The following is a 27,377-nucleotide window of genomic DNA, read 5'->3' on the forward strand; positions in this document are numbered from 1 at the left end:
ATTTTCTGGTGCTATCAGGAGCAGACAATGATAAAGAGATTAGACAAGCTTGCAGCCTTTCGTCGTGTTACATGCACCACAAAATGGCCGCCACTGTAATGCGTAGGCGCATACTCCCCATACAAAGAGCTGACGTCATATTGTTACGGTTCTTGTGGTGTTCCCTTATGCGTTCTGGTGCTGTGCACGTCCCTGACAGTGAATTGTCGCGCTACCTGCGTGTACTTTCCTCTAACAATGTCAACGGAACTTATGGACTTCCTGTGAACTCTGAATGTTTTGGCATGCACTGTGGATAAAGGGGTCTGAATGAAGAAAAAAAAAGAAATTGGTGGCATAGTGGAGATCGCTGGAAAAAAGCGCGCTTCACGAAGCCTGTATTCCCGATTTTAGTTCCTGCTACAAATTACTCACAGAAGGTTTCCTCGGGTAGTTTTACACGGTCACTGATGTCAGTGATCCCACTTTTGTGTCCAAACCAGCCATAAGGCTGGTTATATAATCATTGACCACGGTATCGACAGCCACAAGTTACGCTACATGCGCCATAAAACACCATATAACTAACTAACTAATTAACTAACCAACTAACTAACACTACCTTTTCAGCACTGATTGGTGTCAATCGCAGTTCTTAGCATGACGCGAGGGCTGCAATTGACTTCTATCAAAGCCACATATTTCCCTCTCATGCGAAACACATGCCTGCAAACATTTTAAAAGATATATTCCTGATCACCCGGAGAAATATCCCCATCTGTTCTCTCTCAGGTGCATGCCTCCGTCAGCTGCGAAAAAGCGACAAGTGGCACTTTTTTTCAAGATCTGGCATGCATGGAGTTGTTCCGTCCGCATCCCGGATTATATTCCTACATTATACACGTAACGTTTTTGTTTTTTGTTTTTTTGCTCTTGGACTGGCTTCACACAAAATTTCATGCTGTGTGTCACACGTTACTATAACTCGCAGACTCTGTCATTTTTAGTCACGCTTGAAATTTAATTTACAAACGAGATTCTTGAGCCGTTTGCTTCGTTTTCTGTTTAGCGCACTCTGAAAGAAGACCGTTTCGTCTAGGCCATGCAGGCGATTTCTGAGCAAGACCGGCTCTTACGCATCTGTACCATATCCCGTCTTTAATTTCAGTCTGCTCTTGATTTCCCGGTTTCAGCTGTTCGAACATAAATATCAGCCAGGCTACGTGATCCCTTAATTAACACCACAAATTATAAGCACTTTGGCGGATCAGGTTTTATTGGAAACCTGAAGCCCTGGCCGCACAATGTAGTGAACCACACTCCGCGATGACGATGGGTATTTACAAGAGAGAGCAGGATGAAGATGAAGCAGCGCGTTCACCCGTGTGAGAGATGAAGCGCCACACAGTGCTCACAATATAAGTGGAACGTTCGCTGGCGCAAAACCAGGCTGAGTGACTTATCAACGACGCTGTTGTCGGAAGTTGAGCCTATAGAACGTTTTCTCCTTTCCTGGCGAACGTTCGCAGGTCCCTCTATCAAGGCTAGGACATCCCCTTGTCATGAGCAGTGTATCGTTGCAAGAGCCAATGGATTTGCATTCGGTATTATGGGCGGGATTCTTCATGATTACATAATAGTAACTGCTATTGTGACATGTTAAATTTTTCAAATTCCTCCAGATCTTTTTGTTCAAAACATTGTGCGCGCAATTTTATTACAAATATTTTCTTATCCGGCCCGGATCGAATCCCAGCCGCAGCGGCCGCTTTTCGATAAAGGTGAAAGACAAGGCGCCCGTGTACTATGCGATGTCAGTGCACGTTAAAAAAATCCCGTGGCAGGTGGTCGAAATTTCCGGAGCCTTCCACTACGGCGTCCATCAACGTCCAACTTTGGGACGTTAAACCCCACAAACGAAACCAAACCAAACATGCTGTATCGTCTTGCATAGCTAAATACGTTTTTCAAATTTCCCACTCGTTGCCAATATCTTTTGACGCAATGGATATGTGCAGTGCTTAAAGTCTTGTGCATAGGAGTGGGCGTCTCTAATGGTTCGAGAACAGGAGAGGGAAATAAAGCTTGGGAGAGAAAGTGGCTGGCTGCCTGCTTCAAATTTAAGGGGATAAATCATTTTTCTCTTTCTGGGGTTTTAGAAAATATGTTAATGACTTCTTATTAAACCTTACTGAGAAATTACCGGAGCAACACAGAAGGAATGTTTTGACAACCACTGAAAAGAAAAAATAAATAGCAACCAGCTTCGTATTCATGCAATCCTCATACAATATTTGTCAGTGAGGGGTCTCAGATCCCTCTTAAACGTTGGTGGGGCTCTCAGACCCCACAAGACCCTCTGAATTAAGCCCTGGCCGTGTGTGCCATGTTTCAAGAGGCCATGGACAACAACATTAACCACATCAACTTTCTTGGAATGTTGCACTGGAGATCGAACAGTGTTTTCCGTTCATTCGACGCGGTACAAACAAATAAGGCATCCTATTACGTTTACGTTTTCTTTTACGTTTACGGCACATGTTGCGCTGCGGCGTCGCGAACATATGCCGCTGGTAGGCTCCCTACGTTGCCTAGACGACTCGCGCCCTCGTGGAGGGTTGTGAAGAGGTAGTGGAGTTTTTGCACGGCCGCCGCGCTCTCCCTCGAGACCGGCCGTGGTTTTCGATCAACTGCGGCGGGTAGCTGGCGCCCTCTGTGAAACTGTTAAAGAGGTTGGGGCTCTGCAAGTGTTGACAATCGGTTGGCGGTATGGCCTCCGAGACTATGAAATACTGTCGTGCGCAGGAAGGTTTCTTGTGGGCAGATATACAGTTTACGGCGTTAAAATCTGGGGCGACTCCGCCTATTTTAACAGCTAGAATTGATAAATCGTCAGCAAAGACTAGCAAAACTTCTTCGGAGCTTTGCATGCGTACAGTTTATGCGATTTTGTTGCTTATCTATAAGTAATGTAAAGTAATTATAATATAATAATAATAGTGAATATTTATTTATTTTTTTACTCACAGACTACTCTGGCTGCCGCAAATGACTGTTGTAGACGGATTACGAAAACCTGGAAGTCAGCTACACCAACGAATATATATATATAATTCAGCATGTGGCGCGGCTCGTGCGGGCCACAGACAGTAGTTGAGTGCAGTGCTGAAGCCAACTTAGAGAGAGAGAGAGAGAGAGAGAGAGAGAGAGAGAGAGAGAGAGACCTACGCAACCGACGGTTCTTCTCCCAGACCGGCTGGCGCGCGCGACAGCTGTGTTCAAAGCCATTCGTGTGTTTCGACGTTTCGACCCTCAAGCAGTGCACTGCAGAAGATGCACTACATTTGTGGGGCCGCATATATAACTTAATTGAGACCCAAATTAATTCAGGCCGCTATAGTGAAGTAATTTTTTGCTTGACGCGGTATCTGACTTCCCGGTTTCTGCAACCCGTCCATAACTCTGCAGTAAGCTTATTCAAGTCAACTGTCAACACTGGCCCTGGACGTTCAATTCAGAGCTACTGGGTAGTACATTGGCGTGCGAAACGTAGCGTACACTAAATTTTGTTTTAATACCCTGAAAAGTGTGGAGCCCGGGGGGTCTACTTCTGAGCAGTGTAGTGGATCTGATTTAGCATTAACGGGAGCCCTTCTCATTGGAGGGGGTAGCACAAAAAATCTTACAAGAGATTTAGAACATTGTAAATGCATTACAAGCCGCACGACGTGGTTCGGAAGCAACCCCCTGGGCTTTACAATTTTGACAAAGACCGTACCAATGCGATATTATGGCAAAACTGACTGGTTCGTGTCGGAAGACGGCCAGTGTTTACGAATGCGATCTCTGAGACCTTCAAAACGTCTTCGCACACTTGAAAGTATCAGCCGGTGAATATGAAGCATTTCGAGCGATGGAATCCAGATTTTCGCAATTCAGTGTTAACGCCCTTGTCGTATGTTTGACCCAACGAATGAGCGCTGATACCCGGTTAAGAACAAGGTGCTGAGAGTTAAATCCAGCACGCACTACACGTCTTGGGGCGTGGCGCAATAAGTGGGCGGAATTAGGGGGCAATATGTTTGACTTCCTGAGCTTCGCCATCGCTTCGCAATGCGGTACGCTCATTCCTGTTTTGGTAGGGGTCATGGGCACCTGGCCGCACCACCTCCTCCCGCATGCCGCTGTCTATCCTTCCGCGTTGTTTTCTTTCCTTCCGTTCTTTTTTTTTTTTTTTCTTTTTTTCATCGGATCAGGGCTGGCTGCGCAAGCCCAAAGCAAGCAGGCGCGGAGGGAAGATGCCAGAGGCGAGTGACCGCGGGCCGCCTCCACCGGCACCCCGCGTGGTGGCTGCCGCTGCGGCGCGACCCGCCCCCCGAGACGGTGGTGCAGGCAGAGCCTCTCACTCCCTCCGCGGCAAACAGAGCCGACGGCGGGGTGACGGGCGGTTGCCGCCACCGGGGCCCGACCGGCGCGGCCCGTCCGAACCTCCCCTGCGGACACCCCCGACGTCCCCCACCACGCCCCGGAGTCCCCAGACCACTCCCCAGGCCACACCGGCGCAACTCCCACACGCACACCTCCCAGCGTCCCCAAACCGACCGGCACGCGCCGCTCGCTGCAGAAGTGGACTCGCCTGCGCCCCGCAGCCGGCGGCCTCCCCTACGTTACCTACGTCGAGGCGCCCAGTGCACGGAGCGGCGGCATGCGGCTGCCACCGTCGTCCTTCGCTGATATGCTATGGAGCGACGCTACACGTTTAATCACATTGTCAAAATTTGGCAACTTTTTTTCTTGCCTGCATCGGTACGCAACGTACTAAATGCGGTCCAACAACAGTGCTGTAGTTGTGAACCCAGCTTTAAAGTGCGAAAAAGAAAACGCTATGTCTTCAAACTAAACCGCAGAAAAAGTTGTGGTGTCCACCGGCATATTGTAGCTATATATATATCAATACGTGTTACGAGACATTCATGAATAAGTGGTCCTTTTTGCAGGAAACCTCGCTCCATATAGGCCCACAGTTGATACATTGATAGGCGTTGCCAATACCAATTTGAGTGCAGCATCTTGCCAGTTGTAAAAGGGCAACCCTGTTGTCGTTTTATTATTCGTAATATTTTACCACGAAACCTTGGCCTTGGTCATTTCTCGGGCCCACATTATATTCCCAGCCACTGTGGTTGCATTGCAGTTAGCTTTCTACGCAGCTTGTGAAATAACTTGTAGTGATGTGCCTGATCTATTTTGCTTTAGCCATGTTTCATATTACATCGATGTCCGCTGTATGGGACATAACAATCCGATTGTTTATATCACTAAATTAGCATGAGGTAAGCAGTCCAATCGTCCAATATACAACTACCTTTTTCGCGTACAGGCAAAATATAAAAAATTGCAGTGCTGCACTCGATATTCACTCATTCGAGCCACAACCGAAAAAAAAAAAAAAGACCGCAGCGAAACCATGGCGCTGACGTCGCGCAGACGGTATACCTCAAAGAAGCAAATAACCGAAGAAATAAGACTGAAGCCGTCATAAGGTTGCAAAATACAAATAATTATTTAGAAAACGAAGAATACGGTTACTGTCGCACATTACAGTAGTCATTCATGTAATTGTTCAGAGCAGTAGTGGCAATAACGAACACAGAGTTGCATCACTAACGATAGATGCGCTTGTTATGCCCCTTGCGACTGTATTAAATACGAGGCAGAAGCTGATCGTAGAGAGTTCTTCACTAAAGCGTGCAGACTCGGAGCGCGGCGGCGCAGACGAACCCATCGCAACCGCTGCCGTGGGGGAGTGCGCACCTCCGCGCTCCTCCCCAGGCGGGGTGCCAGGTGGACTCTGCCGCTAACCCACATCGGGCCGTCTTCCTTCCTGGCAGTGACCTCCAGCGTGAGCGATGGCGGCTTTCCCTTTCGCTGCCGCGCGAACAAGGCGCCAACTGGAGCCGCTCGCTTTGCCCGAGAGCGCGAAATGGAGCAGCCGTTGGCCAAACGTAGCCTTGACCGATATCGCACCCGCGCTCTCTCCTCCCCTTCTGTAGGCGGGAAGCTCGCGGCGTTGTGTGAGTGCGAGGTTCAAGCTTCGGAGGCTAGTGCTAAGGGTTTGTGTTGGCTGTTGCTGTGGGATGCGTTACGTAAGGACGCGCGAGAGAGCGTGCATCGGAGCAGAGAGGTGATGTGGAGGGATGCTACGTGTTTCCGCTTCTTGGTGACGCCGTAGGGCTCTTACGTAACGTTTGCTTCCCCTGTTCGCGCCATGACAGAACACGCCCTTGACCTTGGCTCCCCCCCCCCCCCCCCCCTCCAAATATTTTTTTTTATTTTTATTTATTATTATTTTTTTTTTTTTGCTATCAGAATGCCGATACTTGTTCCAAATAAAATGAAGCATTTATCGTTGTTTCATAATGTCTATCAGATCGGTACTGAAAATTAGGCACAAGTGAACGACGAGCTTATTTTAGTGCAACTGTGAAGTGTTCTCCTCCGCGGTTTTGCAGAGTTGTTTTATGATCGACTGCCGCCCGTCAGCTGACCGCAGCTCTCACGAACAAAACCGGCCAACCTTGACCGAGTCGAGAGAAAACGCGCGTCCGCTCCGCTTAGCGTTCGGACTGTTGTGCGAAGCGGGCCGAGAGTTCCTCGACCGCCGTGGGTGCGCGGTCCGTGATCCGCAAACACCGAAACCGCGATATTCGCGGCGGACTGCTCCAGTTGTGCGCGGCTCTAGTGAGGCCAGCGGGTCAGCCAGTGACGGCTTTCGGGTCGCGCACATGCGGTCGTTGTGAGAGGGTTGTCGACACCTGGGCCCGCTGACCTACACGGAACAGCAGGGCGTACAACAAAAGAGGGCGGCACGGATTCTTTCACCGCTGCTAGTCGACCCCGAACACGTCGTGGATGCAAAGTAGGGCCGAGCGCAAGAGCGGACGCCTGATTAGCCTTAAATGTTTGCCAACGCCTATGAAGTAGTTATGCTTTGGGATAATAAAGTTTCTATACTTAGGGACTGATTTAAGGAGCAGGACCTCTAGATGCGACGCCAGGAAATTGTTCGCGGGATAATTAGGAGCGCATTTTCTGTCGAAGAAAGTCCAATTTATTCGCCCGATCAGCCCTTTCCGGATATTGATCATTATTGTTCCCTTTCTCATTACCGAAGAAAGGAAATCGCCTTACGGGGAGGCTTTAACAATCACCCTGTATCGCACTGTTGTGCACGACGGGTCGGTGAACAGGGGAAGAAAATGAACTATAAGACATTATTGATGAAACGAAGGGAGGATGAATAAAAGAGTAATAAGTGTTTTCAGACGTGACATCCGCTGGAAACAACGGGCTTGCGACAAGTTCAAAGCAAGGTCAATCCATCAGCAGGATGTGTGCCACAGAAGCATCTGCTATGCTTCATATTTGGCGCCAAGTTGGTTCGACTATTTGGTATGAAAACGATCCGACAGATGTCGCAAGCTAACAATTGACGTCACTGTTAGGTCTAGTCCATTTACGACAGAGGTAGAGACGGCTGCGAAGTAGGATGTCTCGGAAAGGTGTTCTACTCAGCGCCCCTCCGATTCGCTTGCACGCTGCTCCCTGACCCACCCCACTGTAGGATATGGCTGTGGTCCTTTTCTGATCGCGGTGCACTACTGCGCGGTGTGCTGTGGAGAAGGCTGTGCGCTCTGTGCGCGGTGACTGTTTTGCGCGAATAATTGTGTTGTGACGCAGTAGAATGCATGGGTACTATGGGATAGGTGCAACGCAACGGAATTTCATGAGTCTTCAAAAACGCAGCCGCTGAAAAGAACGTGTGAATTCGGAGTCTTGGGTCGTGGGACATGTGCGAGGGTGAGCCAGCAGCTTTCGCCAGCGGACAGCTGATTGTCTAGCACTTACGAGAAAAGACTTGCAGCGGTCAGCGCCACGAGCCGTCCAGAGTACTTATGTAGAATGCACGTAACCACGCAAATTACAACTGTCGCCGTGCACTCTTCAGGGCTTCGGACGAACGAGGTGTGTGTCGAGGGAGGGGGGAGGGGGGATTGATTTGCGCGTGATATTTAAATATCACGAAACGCATGCAAAGCTGCTGACTTCATATTCAAGATATCGATTTGAAACAATGCCGCACAAGTCAAATTTTCGCGTATAAGAATGAAATAAAAACGGTTATTACAGCACAAAACGCAATCAACTGATGAGCGTTAAACAGTAGGTGTACGTAATCCTGACCGGTGTGCTAGCATGGAGTGCCGGAGCAGCAAGCACCGGTCTTTTCCACCGTTTCTCTCAAGCTCCGGACACAGCCGTTACCGCAGCCACCGCCCAGCAGTGTCTGATCGCTGCTCGATGTTATTTGCGCCTGAAAAGACAAAACAGCCATTTTATCACAAGTACTTCCTGGGGCGCGAGCAGGCTACTACTAGAGGCCAAAGAAGTACCGAAACTGGCTGCAGAGGCATGAATAAACGAGCGGTGAATATGGCTCTTGGGGCTGTGACGCGAAATTAAGATAAAAAGTGTAATACAAGATCTGATAGTTTCATGCGCATAAATTACATACAGTTTAGATTTTGAAGCGAAAGTTTAACTATAGGCTAGGTAAAGAGGTCGTTGCGCAATCCTGCTTACCTTCAAGTGACCGTATACTGCGCCTTTCGTTTCTTATAAACTAAATTACAATTGAAGCGAAAGCTTGTTGTTGTGGCTGTAGGAAGAAGGAAAAGAAAATGCACGAGGCTCTGTAGCTGGGGTACGATGTAGGGTACGATGTCAGCGCACGAAAGGCCCCCAGGTGGCCGAAATTACTCTGAAATCCCCCATTACGGGACCACTTTCACTATCTCCGCCTTCACTCCCATCACCATATAGAGTTCCCATCGCTGCTCCCTTACTGCTCCCACCTTCTTCCTTTCCCTCATGTGCCTTCCATTTCTTATAAACGTGCCGCAGATATTCACCAGATGACGCAACTAGTATTACCTACGGGAAAGAGGCTTCTTTTTTTCTTTTCTTTTTTTTTTCGCTCTGAAAGTTTCAGGGCGAATAAGCGAGCTGTTTAATTGATACGAACATATTGCTATCCGCAAAGCGTTGCATGCACTCTTTCTATATAAGGTGTCTTCCTTTTCCCGAAACCTAACTTATGTAGAAATTACCCCGGAGCCCTCCGCTACCGGTACCCCGTTCTCTCTTTCCGCTTTCACTCTCACCTTCCTCCCTTCCCTTATACGGCCCATCAGGTGTCCACAGAACAAAGTGTGACATACTGCGCCTTCCATTTCCTCTGAACCAATTATAAAAAATAAAAAAAAAAAAAAAGGAAAAAATATCGGACTGAAAAGACGGTGTTAAAGGATATCGCTGCAGACACTCTCAGCTTCGCTCTATCATTAGGTTTAAACCCCCACAATTTGTTTTCCCTTTTCAAAGCATGCAACGCGCACAAAAACAAGGACTTTGAAGATATGTCTGACCGACTCGCCCAACAACGCACTCTTTTTTTTTTTTTCTTTCTTTTATTTAAGAAAGGCCCTGCCACATTTTTAGATTTAAACTTGCCTTTAGTACTCTCCCGGTCATATATAGTACCCGCAGCGTAGGTTCAATCCATATTTAGATCGCAACGCTTATGTATATCGCGGGTTACGTGTTTCAATTCGGCGTCGGAACTGTCAGCGAAAAATTACGGGCATTTGTTGATGCCAGGTGACATTTCCTTGCACTGACTGGTCGTCGCTTTGCTAGACGTCACGAGCACACGTAACGGCTTCGTTAAAGCGGAGATTTCTATATATGCCGGAAGTCTTTCGCATTTACAGATTGCTATTTTAAACACTGTGAGAGGTACGTTGGTGCTGTCTTTGCAGGTGGGTTGTTCAAGGCGCGATTATGTACGTGATATAACTAATTCAGCAATTAAGTAAAATTAGGTAATGAACTTTTTTATTTTAGGGGCCAATATTATAAAAAGAAAAATAAGGTCGTTTACAGGAAAGCTCAGTCCAGTTTTTAAATTTCTTTAAAGGCAATGCAGTTCAAAATATTTAGCGTCAAAAATACGCATTTTTGAAAACTGGATCGCTGGGCGTGGTAATGTCAGGGAAATAATGCTCACTGTTTCTACAGCGTACAAAAGATAAATCGACGCCACTTTAAAAATTTGCATTACGGGAAGCAAGCTTTCCGAGCTAAAAGGGCATATTTTCGACTTTAAATATTTCGAACTGCACTGCCTATAAAGGAAATTTAAAACTGAATTCGGCTTCTATTTTGGCGGCCTTCATTTTCCTAATATATATGTTGGCCCCTAACATAAAAAAAAAAAAATAAAATAAAAGTTCGTTAGTTAACTTTAGTTAATAGCTTAATTAGTCAGCTCTATAATGTGCATAATGTCCGCGTTGCTATGCAATCCACCTACATAAACGACACTGACGTATCTCACAGGGAATAAAAGCGACCTGTAAACAGTTAAAAACAGAAAAAGAACACCCTGTATAATATGTAGTAGCTTACGACTGTATTATGATTGTATGGGATAATAGAAGCCAAATTAGTTATTACAGGAGTAGCAGGTGCATGTCCACGAAAAAGGTTCCGCTGTTAGGGTTGTTGTTGTTGTGGCTATAGGAAGAATGAAAAGAAAATGCACGGGCCTGCTACTGGCTCTGTAGCTGAGCCACCTGATTTATTTATTTATAGGAAAGGAAAAGCTGAGCCACCTCCGCTGCCTCGTACAGACAGAAGAGAAAATAGAGAAGAAAGAAAAGAGAGAAAAAGACGCGCGCCGCAGCAACAGCCGTCGTCCACCACCGAAGCGGTGGCAGGTGCAATGACGGCCCACAACAGACAAAAATTCTGCGGCAGGCCAGCTCCCGCCGCAAGCGGCGGTGACCCACCTGCCCCAGCCCCATCAGGGAAATTAGGGGCAGCGCAGACGGCATCCATTAACGTTGTTGCGATATATCCTTTAACGCGGAGGTCAAGACTCCCCCCCCCCCCCCCCCCCCCCCCGGTCTTTTTTTTTTTTTTTTTTTTTTATAGGTGCCGCGTTTAAATGTGGTGTTTATCGTCTTGTGGCACAGGTAAATGAAAGACACCATAGTGGTTGTGCCCAGATTCATTTCGACTTTAGTGTTCAGAAAAGGTAGGTAGAGTATAATGCCGCTCAACGCCATCACGAATATACTTCCATGAGACTCCTAGGGTCGTTACAGATGTCGTAATAAACACTGTTGTGTATACGATGTTACAGAGACGACAGAAGCACATTAGTAGACACCGCCTTCGGCTCCGTTTTTCTAGACTCCCGCTCCTCTTTCTCATATCTCCCTGCTCACTTTATGCACGTATATGAATGTATATATATATATATATATATATATATATATATATATATATATATATATATATATATATATATATATATAAACAAATAGATTTTTCACTGGGTTAATGGAAGCCAGAGAAAAAAACAACGCTTGTTTCAGCAGAATTCGCTTTATGTGCTTCAAACCGATTAGGCGTATAGTTGTGGATCAGTTAACAATGCTGGCAGGTGCCTTTCTCAGGACCCATTTTAATAAAAGTGATGCAAAGTATGAAACATTATGTACGCATGGACGGAACACAGGAAACAGCCCCGGAAATTAACATAAAAGCAAGTCTCCACGTAATGTCACTTCACCCAACCATCCGGGCTTGTTGCTCGTCGCACGCGCGATCCAAAGACCTCTTCAAAGGCTGTTACCTCTGGCTCGACCAGAGAGATTTCATTCGCCTTCTCGGAGCTGCCCTTCAATTTCGCTGCTTTAGTAACTTGTGACCTGGTCTCACTATCCGACTCGACTGATTCCATCGCTGAAATTCGGTCCAGGACAGCGTATAACACAGCGCCTTGGCTGTGTTTTGCACCGTGGCTCGCTTCAGAAAGACCGGATGATGACGGCTCGCCCTTGTCAAACGTTTTCGTTGGAGGAGCCCCCGATATGACACGCTCTGACAGGGCCTCTACAGCAGGCACTTCGGGGACGGCTACAGCGTTGAGAAGAGACTCTTCGGCATCCATGTTACCAGGCATCACAAAACCGCAAGCTTTCTGACCCTCAGCTTCATAAATATTCTCGTTCCTCCTCGTAGTAAACTCCTCCTTTTCAGGCTCGCACAGCACTCGCTGTGGAACCGGTTCACCCCCGGTTTGAGTCGAAGCGTCAGATGTAGTCTTTGCGCATACCTTTAGAGAAATAGGTCTCAAGAATTGAGCTTTTTGCGCAGACAGCGTTGTTTTAGCGCTTTCGACGATACTCAGACGATTCGCCTCTGATGCCATGCAGTAGTTGCGAACGCCGACAGGCGCCGTTTCTACGCATACGGTCAGAAGGTCGGGGTTCAAGTCGCGCACGTACTTGAGCAACTTCGCCACGTAGTCGACAGCTTGCTCCTCAGCGTTGTCACCTTTTAACTCCTCTCCGTCGTCATTAGTGGCCGCTGCCGAGAGAGTCATACTCTTGAGACAGACCCGGTTGACTGAGTGCAGGTCGAAGATGCAAGGATGCATGTGGAACAGTTCAATGACCTCCAGCGCTGGATGAACGTTTTCCAAGTAGTGCCTGCACTCCGGTGGCGCTGCTCTAACCGCGTGCAGCATGTAATTGAAGCATATTGCCCGCGACGGTGATGTGGCACCTATATACTTGAGGACATCGATGAAGTAGGCGACACACAAGAGTTCAGTTTCCGCATTCCGCCCTCCCAACAGAAAGTCGCGATCTTGTCGCAACCAGACCTCATTGGCCTGAACATCCGAGAAGAAGATGGCCGGATGTCGCTGCACAATGCCCCTCACTCTGCCGACGGTGATTTTGGTGCCGGCAAGAAACGGAGCCACCAGTGATAGCGAATACCTTGCTCTGAGCGTGAGCTCTACCATAGTAATCTTGCGTTTGAATCCGGCTTGGAGATGCTGTTTCAGGTATAACGCTTCACTGTAGTTGTAATCGTAGTTTCTGAGAAATACGCTTTCATTGTCGGATGCTGTAGTTGAGAAATTGTAGGGGTAAAGCAGAAAAAACGCGTTCAGGTTTTCGAGGTAGTCCACCGCCAGCAGGCTTCTCTCGTCACTACTCATGAACGGGAGGTACATTCTCAGCTTGTGCACATCACACGGGTCGCCTCTTCTGGCCCCGATTTTTTGCAGAAGATCGACGAAGAAAAGAACCAGGTGTCGTTCTCTCATGGATGCCACAACGTTCTTCCTACGGAAAGTGAGAGTCATCCATATGGAACCGTTCACTTCGATTGTGAAATCCCTCCAGTGCGCCTTGACAAACATTTCCAAGCTGCCGTTATAGATGCTCGTCAAGTGGTCGATAATGCACTCAGGGACTGCAGACCGGAGACATGTGGAAAACAGTTCGCGCTCCGAATCCAGACCTCCTTGGATCCGCAACGCCAGATACCTGACCAACCACTGATCCATGACGGCGTTTGGAGAGTCGTTGGCCGCGGCGACCGTGTCCTGATCGGCGTCATAGACGAAGTACCGCATCTCTCCGCGTACAAAACGGCGAAGCAAGTCTTCGGCACCGGGCGCGAAGTACGGGGCCAGCTCCCCGTCGTCGACCTGAGCCCTGCAGGTGGCCATTAGCTCCGAAACCTGCAAGTTCGGTGAGCGCTCGCCTACCAGAATCTGCCACAGCCGCGACCGCAGCTTCAGCTCTGCCGTCGACATGGTCAGCAAAGAGCGTGCACGGGCTGCAGTTCTGCAAGAAGAAAAAAAAAAAACAAGAACAGGACAAATTATGCATGCGCTGTAGCGTTTTGCGGATGATGCAAGCATTGTTTTAGTACAGGACATTTTAGTCGACTGCCGCAAAGGGAATGGGAAACAGGGAGGGGGACGTTCGAACAACAGGCAATCGATGTTGACTTCTGCAGACATATAGCACATATACACAAGGCGTGTTGTGTGTGTGTGGTTTGGTTGGTTTGTTGGTTTCTGGGGTTTAACGTCTCAAAGCAACTCAGGCTATGAGAGCCGCCGTAGTGGAGGACTCCGGAAATTTCGACCACCTGGGGTTCTTTAACGTGCACTGACATCGCACAGCACACGGGCGCCTTGCTTTTCGCCTCCATCGAAAAGTGGCCGCCAAGGCCGGGATTCGATCCCGCGTCCTTGGGAACAGTAGTCGAGCGCCGTGGTGCGCCACCACGGCGGTGTGTGTGTGTGTGTGTGTGTGTGTGTGTGTGTGTGTGTGTGTGTGTGTGTGTGTGTGTGTGTGTGTGTGTGTGTGTGTGTGTGTGTGTGTGTGTGTGTGTGTGTGTGTGTGTGTGTGTGTGTGTGTGTGTGTGTGTGTGTGTGTGTGTGTGTTATGCTCCAGCTAGCATTCCTTTGCTCCTTCTTTGGCATTTCCGACTATGTACGTGCAGGATTTAAAAGGCGTATCATGCGGGACACGCTGGCGCAGCAGTTTAATAGGCACTATATAGATATTCCAGGCATAAAAGCGATCATAATGAGACGGTGATTATAAATAATGAGCAACAAAACATGTCCGCTGTTATTTTGGCACTACAGATGGACACAAAGCGATATTTCTTTTTATGTGACTGGCGCACCACCCGCAGGCGACAGCGCAGCCTAATTGGCGAGGTTCGCTGTCGCTGGCAGAAAGCATTAAAAGCGCTTTGGAATTGGCCAGAATTATATATGAGCCGTGCACATACGAGTAATGTTTGCAGTTGTTTAAAAATGTTTTTGTTTTGTTTTGTCTTGTTTAGCTGTAGAGTACCGAAACAGCAGCATTGGCGTGGCTGCGCACCAACACAATAAACGTGAATGTAAAACAAAATCCCATAATTAACGCGCGCGCGTGTGTGTGTGTGTGTGTGTGTGTGTGTGTGTGTGTGTGTGTGTGTGTGTGTGTGTGTGTGTGTGTGTGTGTGTGTGTGTGTGTGTGTGTGTGTGTGTGTGTGTGTGTGTGTGTGTGTGTGTGTGTGTGTGTGTGTGTGTGTGTGTGTGTGTGTGTGTGTGTGTGTGTGTGTGTGTGTGTGTGTGTGTGTGTGTGTGTGTGTGTGTGTGTGTGTGTGTGTGTGTGTGTGTGTCATCACCCTCATCACCTACAAGGAGCTCTCTGAAACTCCCAGACTAAACAGAAGGATCTATCCACCACCGGATAGGTCCCTAATACCCTCAGAATGCAGGGCCTGGCGAAAATTACAAGCCAATCGTTTCTTTCCTCATGTTACTCTGCGTAATGAGTTGACAGGGGACCCAGAGGCTTGCAATCTCTGCAACGTACCTCTGAGTCACCCTGCCCCGAGATCCATGTTGGTGTAAACAAAGTCTTCTCACTCACTCACTCACCACAGCGGTAGCTCATTGGTTAGCACTCTTGGTTACTTAGCCCGAAGAAGTAGGTGCGACTATGGCAGCGACCGCCGCACTTAGATGGTGAAGCGGAAGGTGTCCGTGTAGAGCTCGTACAATGTCAGCGCGCGTTAAAGAGCCCCAGCTGGTCGAAATTTCCGGAACATTCCCCTACGGCGTTTATCATAGCCGATGCCATTTCGGGATGCTGAACTTAGTGTATGGAAACTGAGTTATGCTCCAGCTAGCATTCCTTTGCTCCTTCTTTGGCATTTCCGACTATGTACGTGCAGGATTTAAAAGGCGTATCATGCGGGACACGCTGGCGCAGCAGTTTAATAGGCACTATATAGATATTCCAGGCATAAAAGCGATCATAATGAGACGGTGATTATAAATAATGAGCAACAAAACTTGTCCGCTGTTATTTTGGCACTACAGATGAACACAAAGCGATATTTCTTTTTATGTGACTGGCGCACCACCCGCAGGCGACAGCGCAGCCTAATTGGCGAGGTTCGCTGTCGTTGGCAGAAAGCATTAAAAGCGCTTTGGAATTGGCCAGAATTATATATGAGCCGTGCACATACGAGTAATGTTTGCAGTTGTTTAAAAATGTTTTTGTTTTGTTTTGTTTTGTTTAGCTGTAGAGTACCGAAACAGCAGCATTGGCGTGGCTGCGCACCAACACAATAAACGTGAATGTAAAACAAAATCCCATAATTAACGCGTCGATTTTAACGACAACGCAAATAAGGTCGTTCCTGCACAAGAGGCGGTGAAAATAGCTATATCCTCTAGCGCCCGAAGGCGGCCTGTCGTGGCTACCGTGCAGGCGCAGCATGGCGCGACAGCGGAGATCCCCAGCCATTACCCCGGGGTAATGGGACCCAGCAGTCCCCAAGGAAACGCCCGCGTGACGGCGCGCCAGTCGACAGAAAATTAGGGTGCCTCGATGCGTGACTATGTCCCGCGGACGCGCATCGAGGCACCCTACAGAAAATGGCCACACCCGAGAACGGCTAAGAATAATAATAATAAAAAAAGATACGCATCCAGACACACTGTATACACAAGACCATTCTCAGAACGCTCAGTATAAAAAAGTTTGCTACTTCACACACGAAGTCCCGAACACTAATGCACCCCCCCCCCCTCCCCAATGCTCACAAGTGCCCTCACTCCCCCGTGTACTTTTCCCCTCCCTCATAACTTAGCTCCTCTTTCTCTCTTTCCACTTTCACTCCCATCTTCCGCCCTTCCCTTACGGCGCGGTTGCGGTGTCCACAGAAAAACAAGTGAGACAGTTACCGCGCCTTTCCCTTCCTATAAATAAATCAGATTGGAAGGATAAACGAAGTGGCGTGCGAAACGAAGAGGCGTCCGTGTGCTGTGCGATGTCAGCGCACGTTAAAGATCCCCAGGTGGTCGAAATTACTCCGTAGCCCTCCACTACGGCTCCTCTTTCTCTCTTTCCACTTTCACTCCCACCTTCCTCCCTTCCCTTACGGCGCGGTTGCGGTGTCCACAGAAAACAAGTGAGACAGTTACCACGCCTTTCCCTTCCTATAAATAAATAAATCAGAGCTGGGCCGGCCCTTACCCCGTCGGTAACATGCCGATGGGAATCCCAAGAAGGCATCGGACACACCACATGCCCGAAGTGTTCCACACCAGCTGCAAAAGTGGATGTTCGCCTCCTGCTATGGACTCGTGCAGGGACAAGGGCATCAAGGACAAAGATTCTGCTCGAAGTGGGATTAACAGCTACAAAGGAAGAGGACTTCTCCAAATGGCTCACCGACAACGATAAGAGCAGGAGCCTTTTACGGAAAACAATTTATATGGGCTTTTTATAATATGCCTGATAGCAAGCTTACGCAATAAAAAAAAGTGCAAGTCTGCTGTACTTTTATGCCTCCCGAAGCATTGCCAAATCGCTGGGCGCATAAAGATGCCCGTCCTTACAGAATTGCACCGTTTAAATGAACGTTTACCTGTCGTTAAGCTGAAACGTAGTCAGGCGTTCGTCGGATGCTTAGCCGTCGTCCGAGCTAGAGGTCGCACTGCGTGTTGCTAGGAGTGAAAACAAGAACGAGCTTCCTCGGTGTGTGACGCCACTGCGCGAAGCTCTCCTTATCGTATAGTGTCGTGAAGTTATCAGATCGACCCAGCTCGGCCACAGGCGTGTCGATGCACCGATTGCCGCTAGTGAGGTGCCTGCCTAGTCACGCCAGAACCCAAGTGACGCGCTGTCGGTGCGCGTTAATCTGGTTGCAGGCCGAAACAAGAGGAGTCTCTTAGATGCCTTTTAAAAGAATGGCGACAACCTACCCTTCCTCTCCTATCATTTGCATTTCATCGCCATCGTTAGCCCTGGTTTGCCTCTTATCGGCGTTTTTTGCAGTGCTACATATAATTGGTTTACAGGAAAGGAAAGGCACAATATCTATCACACTTTTTTCGGCACGTGCACGCGAGTCTGGTCGGCACACCATCGCTCCTGTCGCGTGGCGTTCCAATTAACGCGCGTTTGGACGTGGCAGAACATGCGGACAGAGATGCCTTTTCCCTGGCAGTTGTCGATCATCGAGGTTCTCCCCTCGCATCGGCGACAATCAATAAAACAAAATTTCCGGAGGAGGCCGAAGAGGCTGCCATAGCTTTAGCCATTACCTCCACCACTGCCAAATACATCCTTAGCGACTCTAAAACTGCAATTCGAAATTTTGCAAAAGGAAGGGCCCACTCCGCAGCCATCAAAATCTTGCAAAAAATCTCCCATACCCGCCTTATCACATTGATCTGGGTCCCTGCCCATTCGGACCATCCTGGGAACGAGGCAGCGCACCAATTTGCCCGAGGATTCGTAGTTAACCGGGAGGTGCGCTGCCCTGAGCTCAGGTCGGCTAGGGAGCGGATGACAACCTACAAAGAAATTACTACCCACTTCAAGAAAAAAAGACAAATCTTCCCAGAACCACATCGATCACTAAGTAAAACACAACAAGTCACCTGGCGCCAGCTTCAAACAGACACTTTCTTTAATCCGTACATGTACTCCATATGGTTCCCAGAGCAGTTCAGCCCTGTCTGTTCTCTCTGTGGACATCAAAAGGCAGACACACCACACATCCTATACTCATGTAATCAAGACAAGCCATCACAGAGTCTGCAGCTCTCTACCCAATCTCAGTGGGGGGCCGCGCTGCTCAGCTCCGACCCGGAGGTTCAACTCCGAGTCACGGAGCGAGCCGAAGAGGTCGCCGAACGACATCGTCGGTCGGCCACCTGGCGTCCGGCCTAGAAGAGGAGCCCACCGCGGGGACGGGAACGCCAACCCACCCCGCGCCTACGACCTCTTCTTTAATAAAGTTTACCTCCTCCTCCATGACGCCAGGTGCCATATACGTATCGCCTCCGCGTAGAATGCCTCTGATTTGGGAAATGGTTTCTAGGCCGCTATTTTTTTTTTACCAGTAGTTTCAAGAAGCAGAGCGCCCTTTTCCCAGTCCTCGAAGTGCTGCTTGTATCGACTGTCTTCAAAAATTAAAGAGCACTGAAAAATCTGCGTTGGAGTAATGCAAAAGCACGGATGGTGCTGTTGGTCGCTTCTAGTTGCTTAATTCACTAATTGTTTACACATTTTAGTTTTTAGTACTTTCAAATTGCGCGCCAATCCCTTCCTATGCGACACGACACGACTTCCGGTTTCGTGACATCACATCCTCTACGTCACATTCACTTCTTGTTGTAGTGCAGACAAGGTTAACGAGATCCATGGAAGATGGAAACACGTGGCCGCACGAGATGGTGGGATTTAGACCTAAGCTCAGCACGCAGGATATAATGCTCAGACTAAAACATGACATTATAGACAAGAAAGGATTAGATGCCGAGGTGACCCTAGGTCTTGACCTCACGAAGGCCTTCGACAATGTCCGACACGAGACGGTGCTCAGAGGTCTGGAAGAAGTAAACGTGGGCAAGAGAACATACCAAGGACTTCCTCCGAGATAGGAAGGCGGTGATCAAGTTCCAGGACGCAGAGTCCCCCAGCATAAGGCTGGGCAGCAAATGTACCCCGAAAGGAGCCATACTGTCCCCTTTCCTATTTAACATAGCGATGAGAGGTCTCCCGGCTATGCTAAACAAGATTCCTGATATAAAATTCAGCATGTACGCCGACGACATAAACATTTGGATGAATAGCGGAAGCGACGCGGAAATTGAGTGGAGTTTGCAAAGGGCAGCAGACATAGTGGTGAAGTATGCGGCCGAAAGAGGCCTGGCGTGTTCACCGCAAAAGTCAGAGCTTTTTGTATATAATAGCGACAGCAGGAACAAGAGAGAAGTAGAAATTAAAGTGGGTGGAAGGCCTGGAAGCACCCAGGGTCGAGGAAATGAGAATCCTAGGCATGTTTGTCAACAAGGAGGGCAACAACACCAACATCGTAAAGAAATTAGTCATATATGCAGACCAAGTAGTAGGAATATTCAGGAGGGTAGCAGTAAAGGGGACAGGACTAAAAGAAAGGAATCTCCTGAAAATGTCACAGGCGTACGCAATAAGTCGGATCTGCTACGCGACGTCCTACCTAAACATGAACAAGACAGAAATAGAGAAGATAGACAGAATATTGAGGAAATGCGTCTAGCGAGCTCTGGGACCTCCTATATCCACGTCGACGGAGCGGCTTGAGAAAATGGGAGTTCACAACAGATGGGTTGAGCTGGCAGAGGGGGTGAGAATATCCCACTTGGAACGGCTCGGCCAGTCTGAAACAGGCAGAACAATACTCGAATGGGTAGGAATCCGGCCAGAAATTAGCATGCACAAGATGGTAAACATCCCACCAGGAATCAGGGCCAAGATACGCGTCCCACCTATGCCGCGAAACATGCACCCCGAGTACAACAAAGAAAGGCGAGAACATAGGGATAAGGCCTGCGAGAGAAAGATGAGGAAGCGACCGGCAGACCACGTGGCTTATGTAGACGCGGCGTGCGGACAGCACGGGGCGGCTGTATCCGCGGTTGTCGAGCCACACGAGAGATGCCAGCGCGGCGGAAGAGCTGGCGATAGCGCTCGCTTGCGTCGGTACCAAGGCCAGGACAATTTTATGTGACAGCAAAAATGCAGTGAGGTACTTTGGGAAAGGAAGAATCTCGGAAGAGGCCAAACGCGTCCTCGAGGCGAGGCCGATAGAACGTAATATAGAAATAATATGAATTCCAGCGCACGAGTCTACTGCAGGAAATGAGGCTGCACACAAGCTTTCCCGAGCTCTCTATCACCGGGCGGCAGTAGAGCAGCCCTCTCGCATAGACATCAAAGATAGCTTGATTACATACAACGAGATCACGGAACATTATAAGCTAAGCAGGATGCTTTATCCGCCGCCCGACCGTTCCCACGGAAACGAGGAGGCAATTGCATGGAGACGATTGCAAGGGGGAAATCATATAAGCCCCTTCTGGGTATACGTGAAAATTTCTAAAGAGAAGGAGCATTATTGCATAACATGCGGGGAGAGGGGCACTCTAGACCGCATAATTTGGAATGTGCTGGCAGTCCGGGCGCCGAGCAAAATATAGATAGAGAAGCCTGGGAGACCTTGCTGCGGAGCGAGAACCGCGCTCAACAGCAACAAGCCATCCGCCTGGCGGTTGAGGCCGTGAAGCAACAATGTGTCTTCACCAGACCTTAGTTTGCGAGGCTCCTCAGTATGGCTCCCTTAGGCCTGCGCGCCGGAGGGGTCCAAAAAGAGAGTCTCATTTCGGTGGAAATAAAGCGTTTTGATGATGATTGCCCATTTTAGTGTTTGGTACCTTCAAATTGCGTGCAAATCCCTTCCTATGCCCTTTTTGGCTCTACTTCTGGTTGCATGACGTCACATCCTTGACGTCACATTAATTCACTTGTTTACCCATTTTAGTCTTCGGTACTTTCAAATCGCGCCAATCCCTTTCTATGCCCCTTTTCGGCTGTACTTCCGGCTGCGTGACGTAACGTCCTTGACGCCGCCCTAAATGACTGCCTTAATTAACTACTTTAATATTTGGTACTTTCAAATTGCGAACCAATCACTGCCTATGCCTATGCCCTTTTTCGGCTCGATTTCAGGTTGCGTGACGTTAGATCCTTGATGTCACTTTAAATGACTGATTTAATTAACTATTTTAGTATTTGAGAGCCATCCCTTCTTTCAAATAAAGTCTTCTCATACATTCAAATGTGGCGCCAAGCCACTGACTAATGACACCATTTTCGCCTTTACTTTTACATTTTTTGCCTCTAATTAATTATCTAATTAACTTATTGCCCTAACAAATTTTTCAGACAAAATATTGCATCACTCTCTATCGATTGACGCCACTCATTGACCTCTACCACTTCTCAATTACTCACAACTGCTGCGGACTTTTACGTTTTTTGCCTTTAATTAATTACCTAATTAACTTATTGGACAAATTATTGCAGCAACAACATTACCTCACCCTCTATCAATTGACGCCACTCGTTAACCTCCAACACTTCTAAATTACAACTGCTGCGGACACGATTTTGCTGACAGGTTGCGAACGCGCGCACTGCGGACGCGGTCTGCGGACAGAAATCTGTGAACATAGCGAAGCAATGCTTTCGCATTAATAATCCATCTATTGAGAGTTCAGCCTTTTTGCATCATTTCCGTCAATGCCGAGCAGTTTGCACTGGCGTATGTGTCAGGTCTCTTTCCGAATTCGCCTCTTTGAACATATTGTCACGCACTTCCCGCGGTCCTTATTGAAGGAAGATGAGGTTTGGCGGAATAAGGAGAAGAGGACGAGGATGCTGGGTCTGTCCGCTGTGGTGTGCTAATCTCCAGCGTATCCTACCATCTGTGTAAATAAACGTCGTAACAAGTGTGGTGGAGTTTGCGGGCTACAGATCACCACGGAACCTCTCCTACTTCGCTGGAGCAGAAGAATTGCTGGGCTACCCCCCCTTCGGACGGAGATGGCGCAAGCAGATGGTTCAACGCAGCACACGCCAGCAGCTCATCCGACCACCGCACAGCCTTATCGGGAACCCCGGCACTTCTATGGCAAGCCCGGGGAAGACGTGGATGACTGGCTCACCCACTACAATCGGGTGAGCAAATACAACCGCTGGGATGCGACTACCAAGTTGGCGAATGCGGTATTTTTTCTTGAAGAAACTGCGCTAACATGGTTTGACAACCATGAAGCATCTCTTACCACCTGGGATTGCTTCATGGAAGAAATGAGAGCGGGATTTGGTGATGCCGATGCTCGAAAAAAAAGCGCCGAACAGACTCTGGCTCAACGAGCGCAAGTACCGGGGGAGACCTGCACAACTTACATAGAAGAAGTCCTCAAGCTGTGCAGAATAGTTGATGTTCGGATGACTGAGGAAGACAGAGTGGGTCATCTCCTGAAAGGAATAGCGCAAGACGTGTACAACTTTCTTATCTGCAAGGACGATTTGAATACCACCGCTGATGTAAGACGACACTGCCGCACGTTTGAATCTTTGAAGCGACGCCGTATCATTCCGAAGTTTGGTCGGCTGCCTAATGTGACAACTGTCGCTAGTGTGGATGTGTCTGAAACGACAAGCCTGGCAGATACAATTCGCCAGATCGTCCGCGAAGAGCTTCGGAGGCATCAAGGTATTGGGGGTCACGTTACACCCGTCTACAGGAGCACCTCTTCGTCTGACAGCCCATCTTCTACCTGTTATGATCCCTCTGCTACGTCTCCTTCGGACACCCGATGCTCTGCTGCTCATCGCCCGAACACCCAGCCTCTCAACATCAACGCCTACAACAGCGAGCACTCTCGTCCTCCTCGTCGACCACATCCAGAGCATGAAACGTTTAATACAAGCGACGACGAACCTTATTCATCGAATGAACGTGAGCCGCCAGTGTGTTATGCCTGTGGGATGATCGGCCACATTTCCCGCTTTTGCCGCAACCGTCGTCCGTACCAGCAGTATCGCCGACAGTGGGTGAACTCCCGTACAAGGCTTCCTGCTGAAAATGATGATTCATATAGAAGAACACCTGGCCGGAATGAGTATCAGATCAACAGCTAGCCGACAAGAACGCAGAATGGTGCTGAACCGAAACGAATCACCGGCCTCTGACCGTAGCCTGACACCACCATCTCGGCGCCTACGACAATCCCCTTCTCCCCGACGACGTTCGCCACCTCCGGGAAACTAGTGAGTGCGGCCGATGGAGGTGAGGTCGCAAATGATTCTAGCTTACCCATACCTCTGCCAGTTTCGATGTTAAAGAACCGAATTGAAGTGTTTGTGGACGGTGTACGTGCTATGGCGTTGTTGGACACAGGTGCAACTATTTCTATTATAAGTCTCGCTTTTAAAAACTGCCTCGGTCGTAAAATTATGTTTGCTTGGGATAGTACGACAACATTATGTGGTGTTGGTGGCGAACCGCTTAACCCACTTCGAGTCTGTTCCGTGAATCTTGTTATCGCCGGCCACACATTCCGAACTGAATTCGCAGTACTTACTCGATCAACGCATGACGTAATTCTTGGACTCGATTTTCTGGAGCAATGTGGGGCCACTCTCGACTTTCGCAATGGAGACATTTCTGTGAGCACTCGAATTGAATCTGCTTTGCGTGAAAATTCGCGGACCCATCCTAGGCCGCTTTCGGTTTCGGAAGACATAGTCATTCCTGCAATGTCAGCAGAGTTTATACGAGTTGTTAGTTCCAGCTGTGCCAGTGATGCGTTCGACGCTTTGGTTGAACCACTCACCCTCAACTGCGCGAAGAAAAGTATTCTGATTCCCCGCTGCATCATCTCAGTCATGAATGGCCATTCTTCTTTGTGGACGACTAACTGCTCTAACGAACCTGTTGTATTACCACGTGGTCTAAAACTTGCCAACTTTGACGAAGACACTTTAAAATCAGTGGCCGTGCTCAGCACATACAATTCCCAGCCTACCGCATGCTCAGAAGAAGATGAGACAAAATTTCTTGCCATGATTAACAAATCCCTGCCAACAAGTGACCGTCACAGTTAAGTGGAAGTTCTGGCAAAACATACTGCGGCTTTCGATTTCTCTCGGGACTCGCCACCACGGATTCCCATGTCCCGTACCCAGCACCGAATCAATACAGGAACTGCTGACCCAATCCGCCAGAAGCCTTATCGTGTATCCCCATCAGAGCGCCAAACAATCGAAGAACAAGTTCGTGACATGCTGCATAAGGGCATCATTCAGGAATCGTCTAGTCCGTGGGCTGCCCCTGTGATTCTAGTCAAAAAGAAAGATGGCACATGGCGATTTTGTGTTGATTATCGACGTTTGAATACTGTTACCAAGAAGGACGTGTATCCCCTGCCACGTATTGATGACGCCATTGATTGCTTACATTCCGCCTCCTATTTTTCCTCAGTTGACCTGCGATCAGGCTATTGGCAGATCCCCATGCACCCGGAAGATAAAGAACAGACGGCATTCATCACCCCAGACGGGCTGTATGAATTTAATGTGATGCCGTTTGGATTATGTAACGCTCCAGCCACGTTCGAAAGATTCATGGATACAGTTTTGCGCGGGCTGAAGTGGCACATTTGTATGTGTTATTTGGACGATGTAGTGATATTCGGGACAACTTTTCATGAACACAACAGTCGATTAGAGATTGTCTTGGAGTGTATCGAGAAAGCTGGTCTGGTACTCAATTCCAAGAAATGTCGTTTTGGAGAACGCCAGACTGTGGTACTTGGACATCTTATAGACAAGGATGGAATCAGGCCTGATCCGAAAAAGATCGAAGCTGTCACTTGTTTTAAACCGCCGAAATCGTTAAAACAGCTCAGGAGTTTTTGGGGGCTTTGCTCCTATTTTCGGCGTTTTGTTCCGAAGTTTGCTGATCTTGCTGATCTAGCATATCCCCTTACTTGTCTTCTGCAAAAAGATGTGCCTTTCAAGTGGACTGCCGATTGTGACTCCGCCTTTCGTCAGTTAAAGTTTATTTTGACATCAGGACCAGTACTACGCCACTTCTGTCCATCAGCTCCAACAGAACTTCACACTGACGCCAGCGCAGTTGGAATTGGTGCTGTGCTCATACAGCGCCACAATGGCGATGAACATGTCGTTGCGTATGCAAGCCGTTCTTTGAGCAAGGCTGAGCGTAATTACACTGTAACTGAACAGGAATGCTTAGCTGTTGTATTCGGTGTGCAACGGTTTAGGTCATATCTTTATGGATGTGCATTTAAAATTGTGACGGACCATCATTCCTTATGTTGGCTTGTAAACCTTCGTGCACCCCTGTGGACGCCTTGCGCGGTGGGCTTTGCGCCTTCAAGAATTCAATTTTACTGTGTCTTTTAAGAGTGGTCGTAAGCACGGTGTTGCTGACTGCTTGTCACGGTTGCCACTTGAAACTACTGATTGCGACAATGAGGTCTTGGATGAATATATAGCTGCTATCTCTACAAGTTTCCCTGATGTTGGTGAATTCAAGATTGCGCAGCGGCACGACGAGTTGGCGCCGCTTTTTGAGGCAGCAAGTTCCCGGAACCCTACGACCACATTCTGCATTCGTGACGGTGTACTATACAGGAAGAACTACTCGTCAGTAGGTGCGCGGCTTCTTCTGGTAGTTCCTACAAGTCTTAGGTGTCAGGTTCTTCGGGTAATGCACGACGATGCCACAGCTGGACACTTGGGTTTCGCAAGAACATTGCACAGGACTAAGGAACGTTTTTATTGGCCGAAGATGCGCGTCAAACTACTCAACGTTATGTGGCCAGCTGCCTCCAGTGCCAGCGTTTCAAGCACCCAACCTGCTCACCGCCGGGTCATCTTCAGCCTATAACGCCACCACGAACCCCATTCGAACAGGCGGGAATTGATCTTCTAGGACCGTTTCCCCGTTCCCCCAACGGAAACCGCTGGGTCATAGTGTGCGTAGACTATCTTACGCGGTACTGTGAAACTGCTGCTATACCGTCAGCCACTGCTTCTGATGTCTCGGCGTTCCTCCTACGGTCCATCATTCTTCGACATGGGCCTCCTCGTGTGTTAATAAGTGATCGTGGCCGACAGTTTACGGCAGAAGTTGTAGAAGAACTTCTTCGCCTCTGCTCATCCCATTTTCGCCATTCAACTCCTTACCACCCACAAACAAACGGTCTTACCGAACGCACCAATCGGACGCTTAGCAACATGCTCGCAATGTATGTCGACTCCCGTCACAAAAACTGGGATGAAGTCCTTCCGTTTATAACATATGCATTTAACACTGCTAAGCACGAAACGACAGGCTACAGTCCGTTTTTTCTTCTCTATGCACGACCTCCACGAAGCACTTTGGACACGTTTCTGCCTTTCTCACTCCCTGCTGAAACTTCACTAGCGCATACTCTGTCTTTGGCTGAAGAAGCTCGTCGACTCGCTAGACTTCGCACTCTAGCCTCCCAGGAACGCTACAAGCAACGCTACGACAAGCGTCATCAAGATGTTAATTATGTCCCTGGTGACTTGGTGTGGCTTTGGACGCCGTTGCGTAAGCGCGGCTTGTGCCAGAAACTGTTGCACCACTATACTGGCCCTTTCGTTGTATTGGAACGCCTCAGCGCAGTAAACTTTGTAGTCTCTCGCGTGACCACCCAAGGACGTCGTTCTCGGAAGACTCAAGTAGTCCACGTGGCCCGCATGAAGCCCTTCTATCAACGTGACGAACCTTGACTCGCCCGGCGGGCATCGTCTGCGAAGGGAGCAGTGTCACGCACTTCCCGCGGTCCTTATTGAAGGAAGATGAGGTTTGGCGGAATAAGGAGAAGAGGACGAGGAAGCTGGGTCTGTCCGCTGTGGTGTGCTAATCTCCAGCGTATCCTACCATCTGTGTAAATAAACGTCGTAACAATATATAACTCTTGCTTCGATCCTTGATTTCCTCAGGCAGGTTTGACCTCTTCTGAGCGTCGTTTATCAACGTGTCCCATCGAG

General features: G+C 48.6%; 1 protein-coding gene and 1 long non-coding RNA gene across 3 annotated transcripts in view; one reads left to right on the plus strand and one right to left on the minus strand.

Moving 5' to 3' along the window:
- The first annotated feature begins 7,661 nt into the window (after positions 1 to 7,661).
- LOC146208401 (uncharacterized) overlaps positions 7,662 to 27,377 on the plus strand; it is a 73,578-nt gene continuing 53,862 nt past the window's right edge. Inside the window, exon 1 of the long non-coding RNA XR_014704944.1 lies at positions 7,662 to 7,839. This is a non-coding gene — a long non-coding RNA (uncharacterized LOC146208401). The remainder of the gene's footprint in view (positions 7,840 to 27,377) is intronic.
- Positions 11,475 to 27,377, minus strand: part of LOC146208402 (uncharacterized) — a 45,526-nt gene continuing 29,623 nt past the window's right edge. The window contains exons 1-2 of one of the 2 annotated variants that reach the window (XM_084593309.1): positions 17,359 to 17,496; positions 11,475 to 13,754 (exon numbers count right to left, since the gene is read on the minus strand). In XM_084593309.1, the coding sequence (XP_084449435.1) occupies positions 11,672 to 13,723 (2,052 nt within the window). In that variant the 5' untranslated portion in view covers positions 13,724 to 13,754; positions 17,359 to 17,496 and the 3' untranslated portion in view covers positions 11,475 to 11,671. Of the gene's footprint in view, positions 13,755 to 17,358; positions 17,497 to 27,377 lie in introns of those variants that run through there. The other variant, XM_084593318.1, reaches the window with a different exon arrangement.

This window comes from Amblyomma maculatum, chromosome 1, assembly GCF_055883805.1.
Source record: "Amblyomma maculatum isolate TAMU_Amacu chromosome 1, ASM5588380v1, whole genome shotgun sequence".
Taxonomy (NCBI): domain Eukaryota; kingdom Metazoa; phylum Arthropoda; class Arachnida; order Ixodida; family Ixodidae; genus Amblyomma; species Amblyomma maculatum.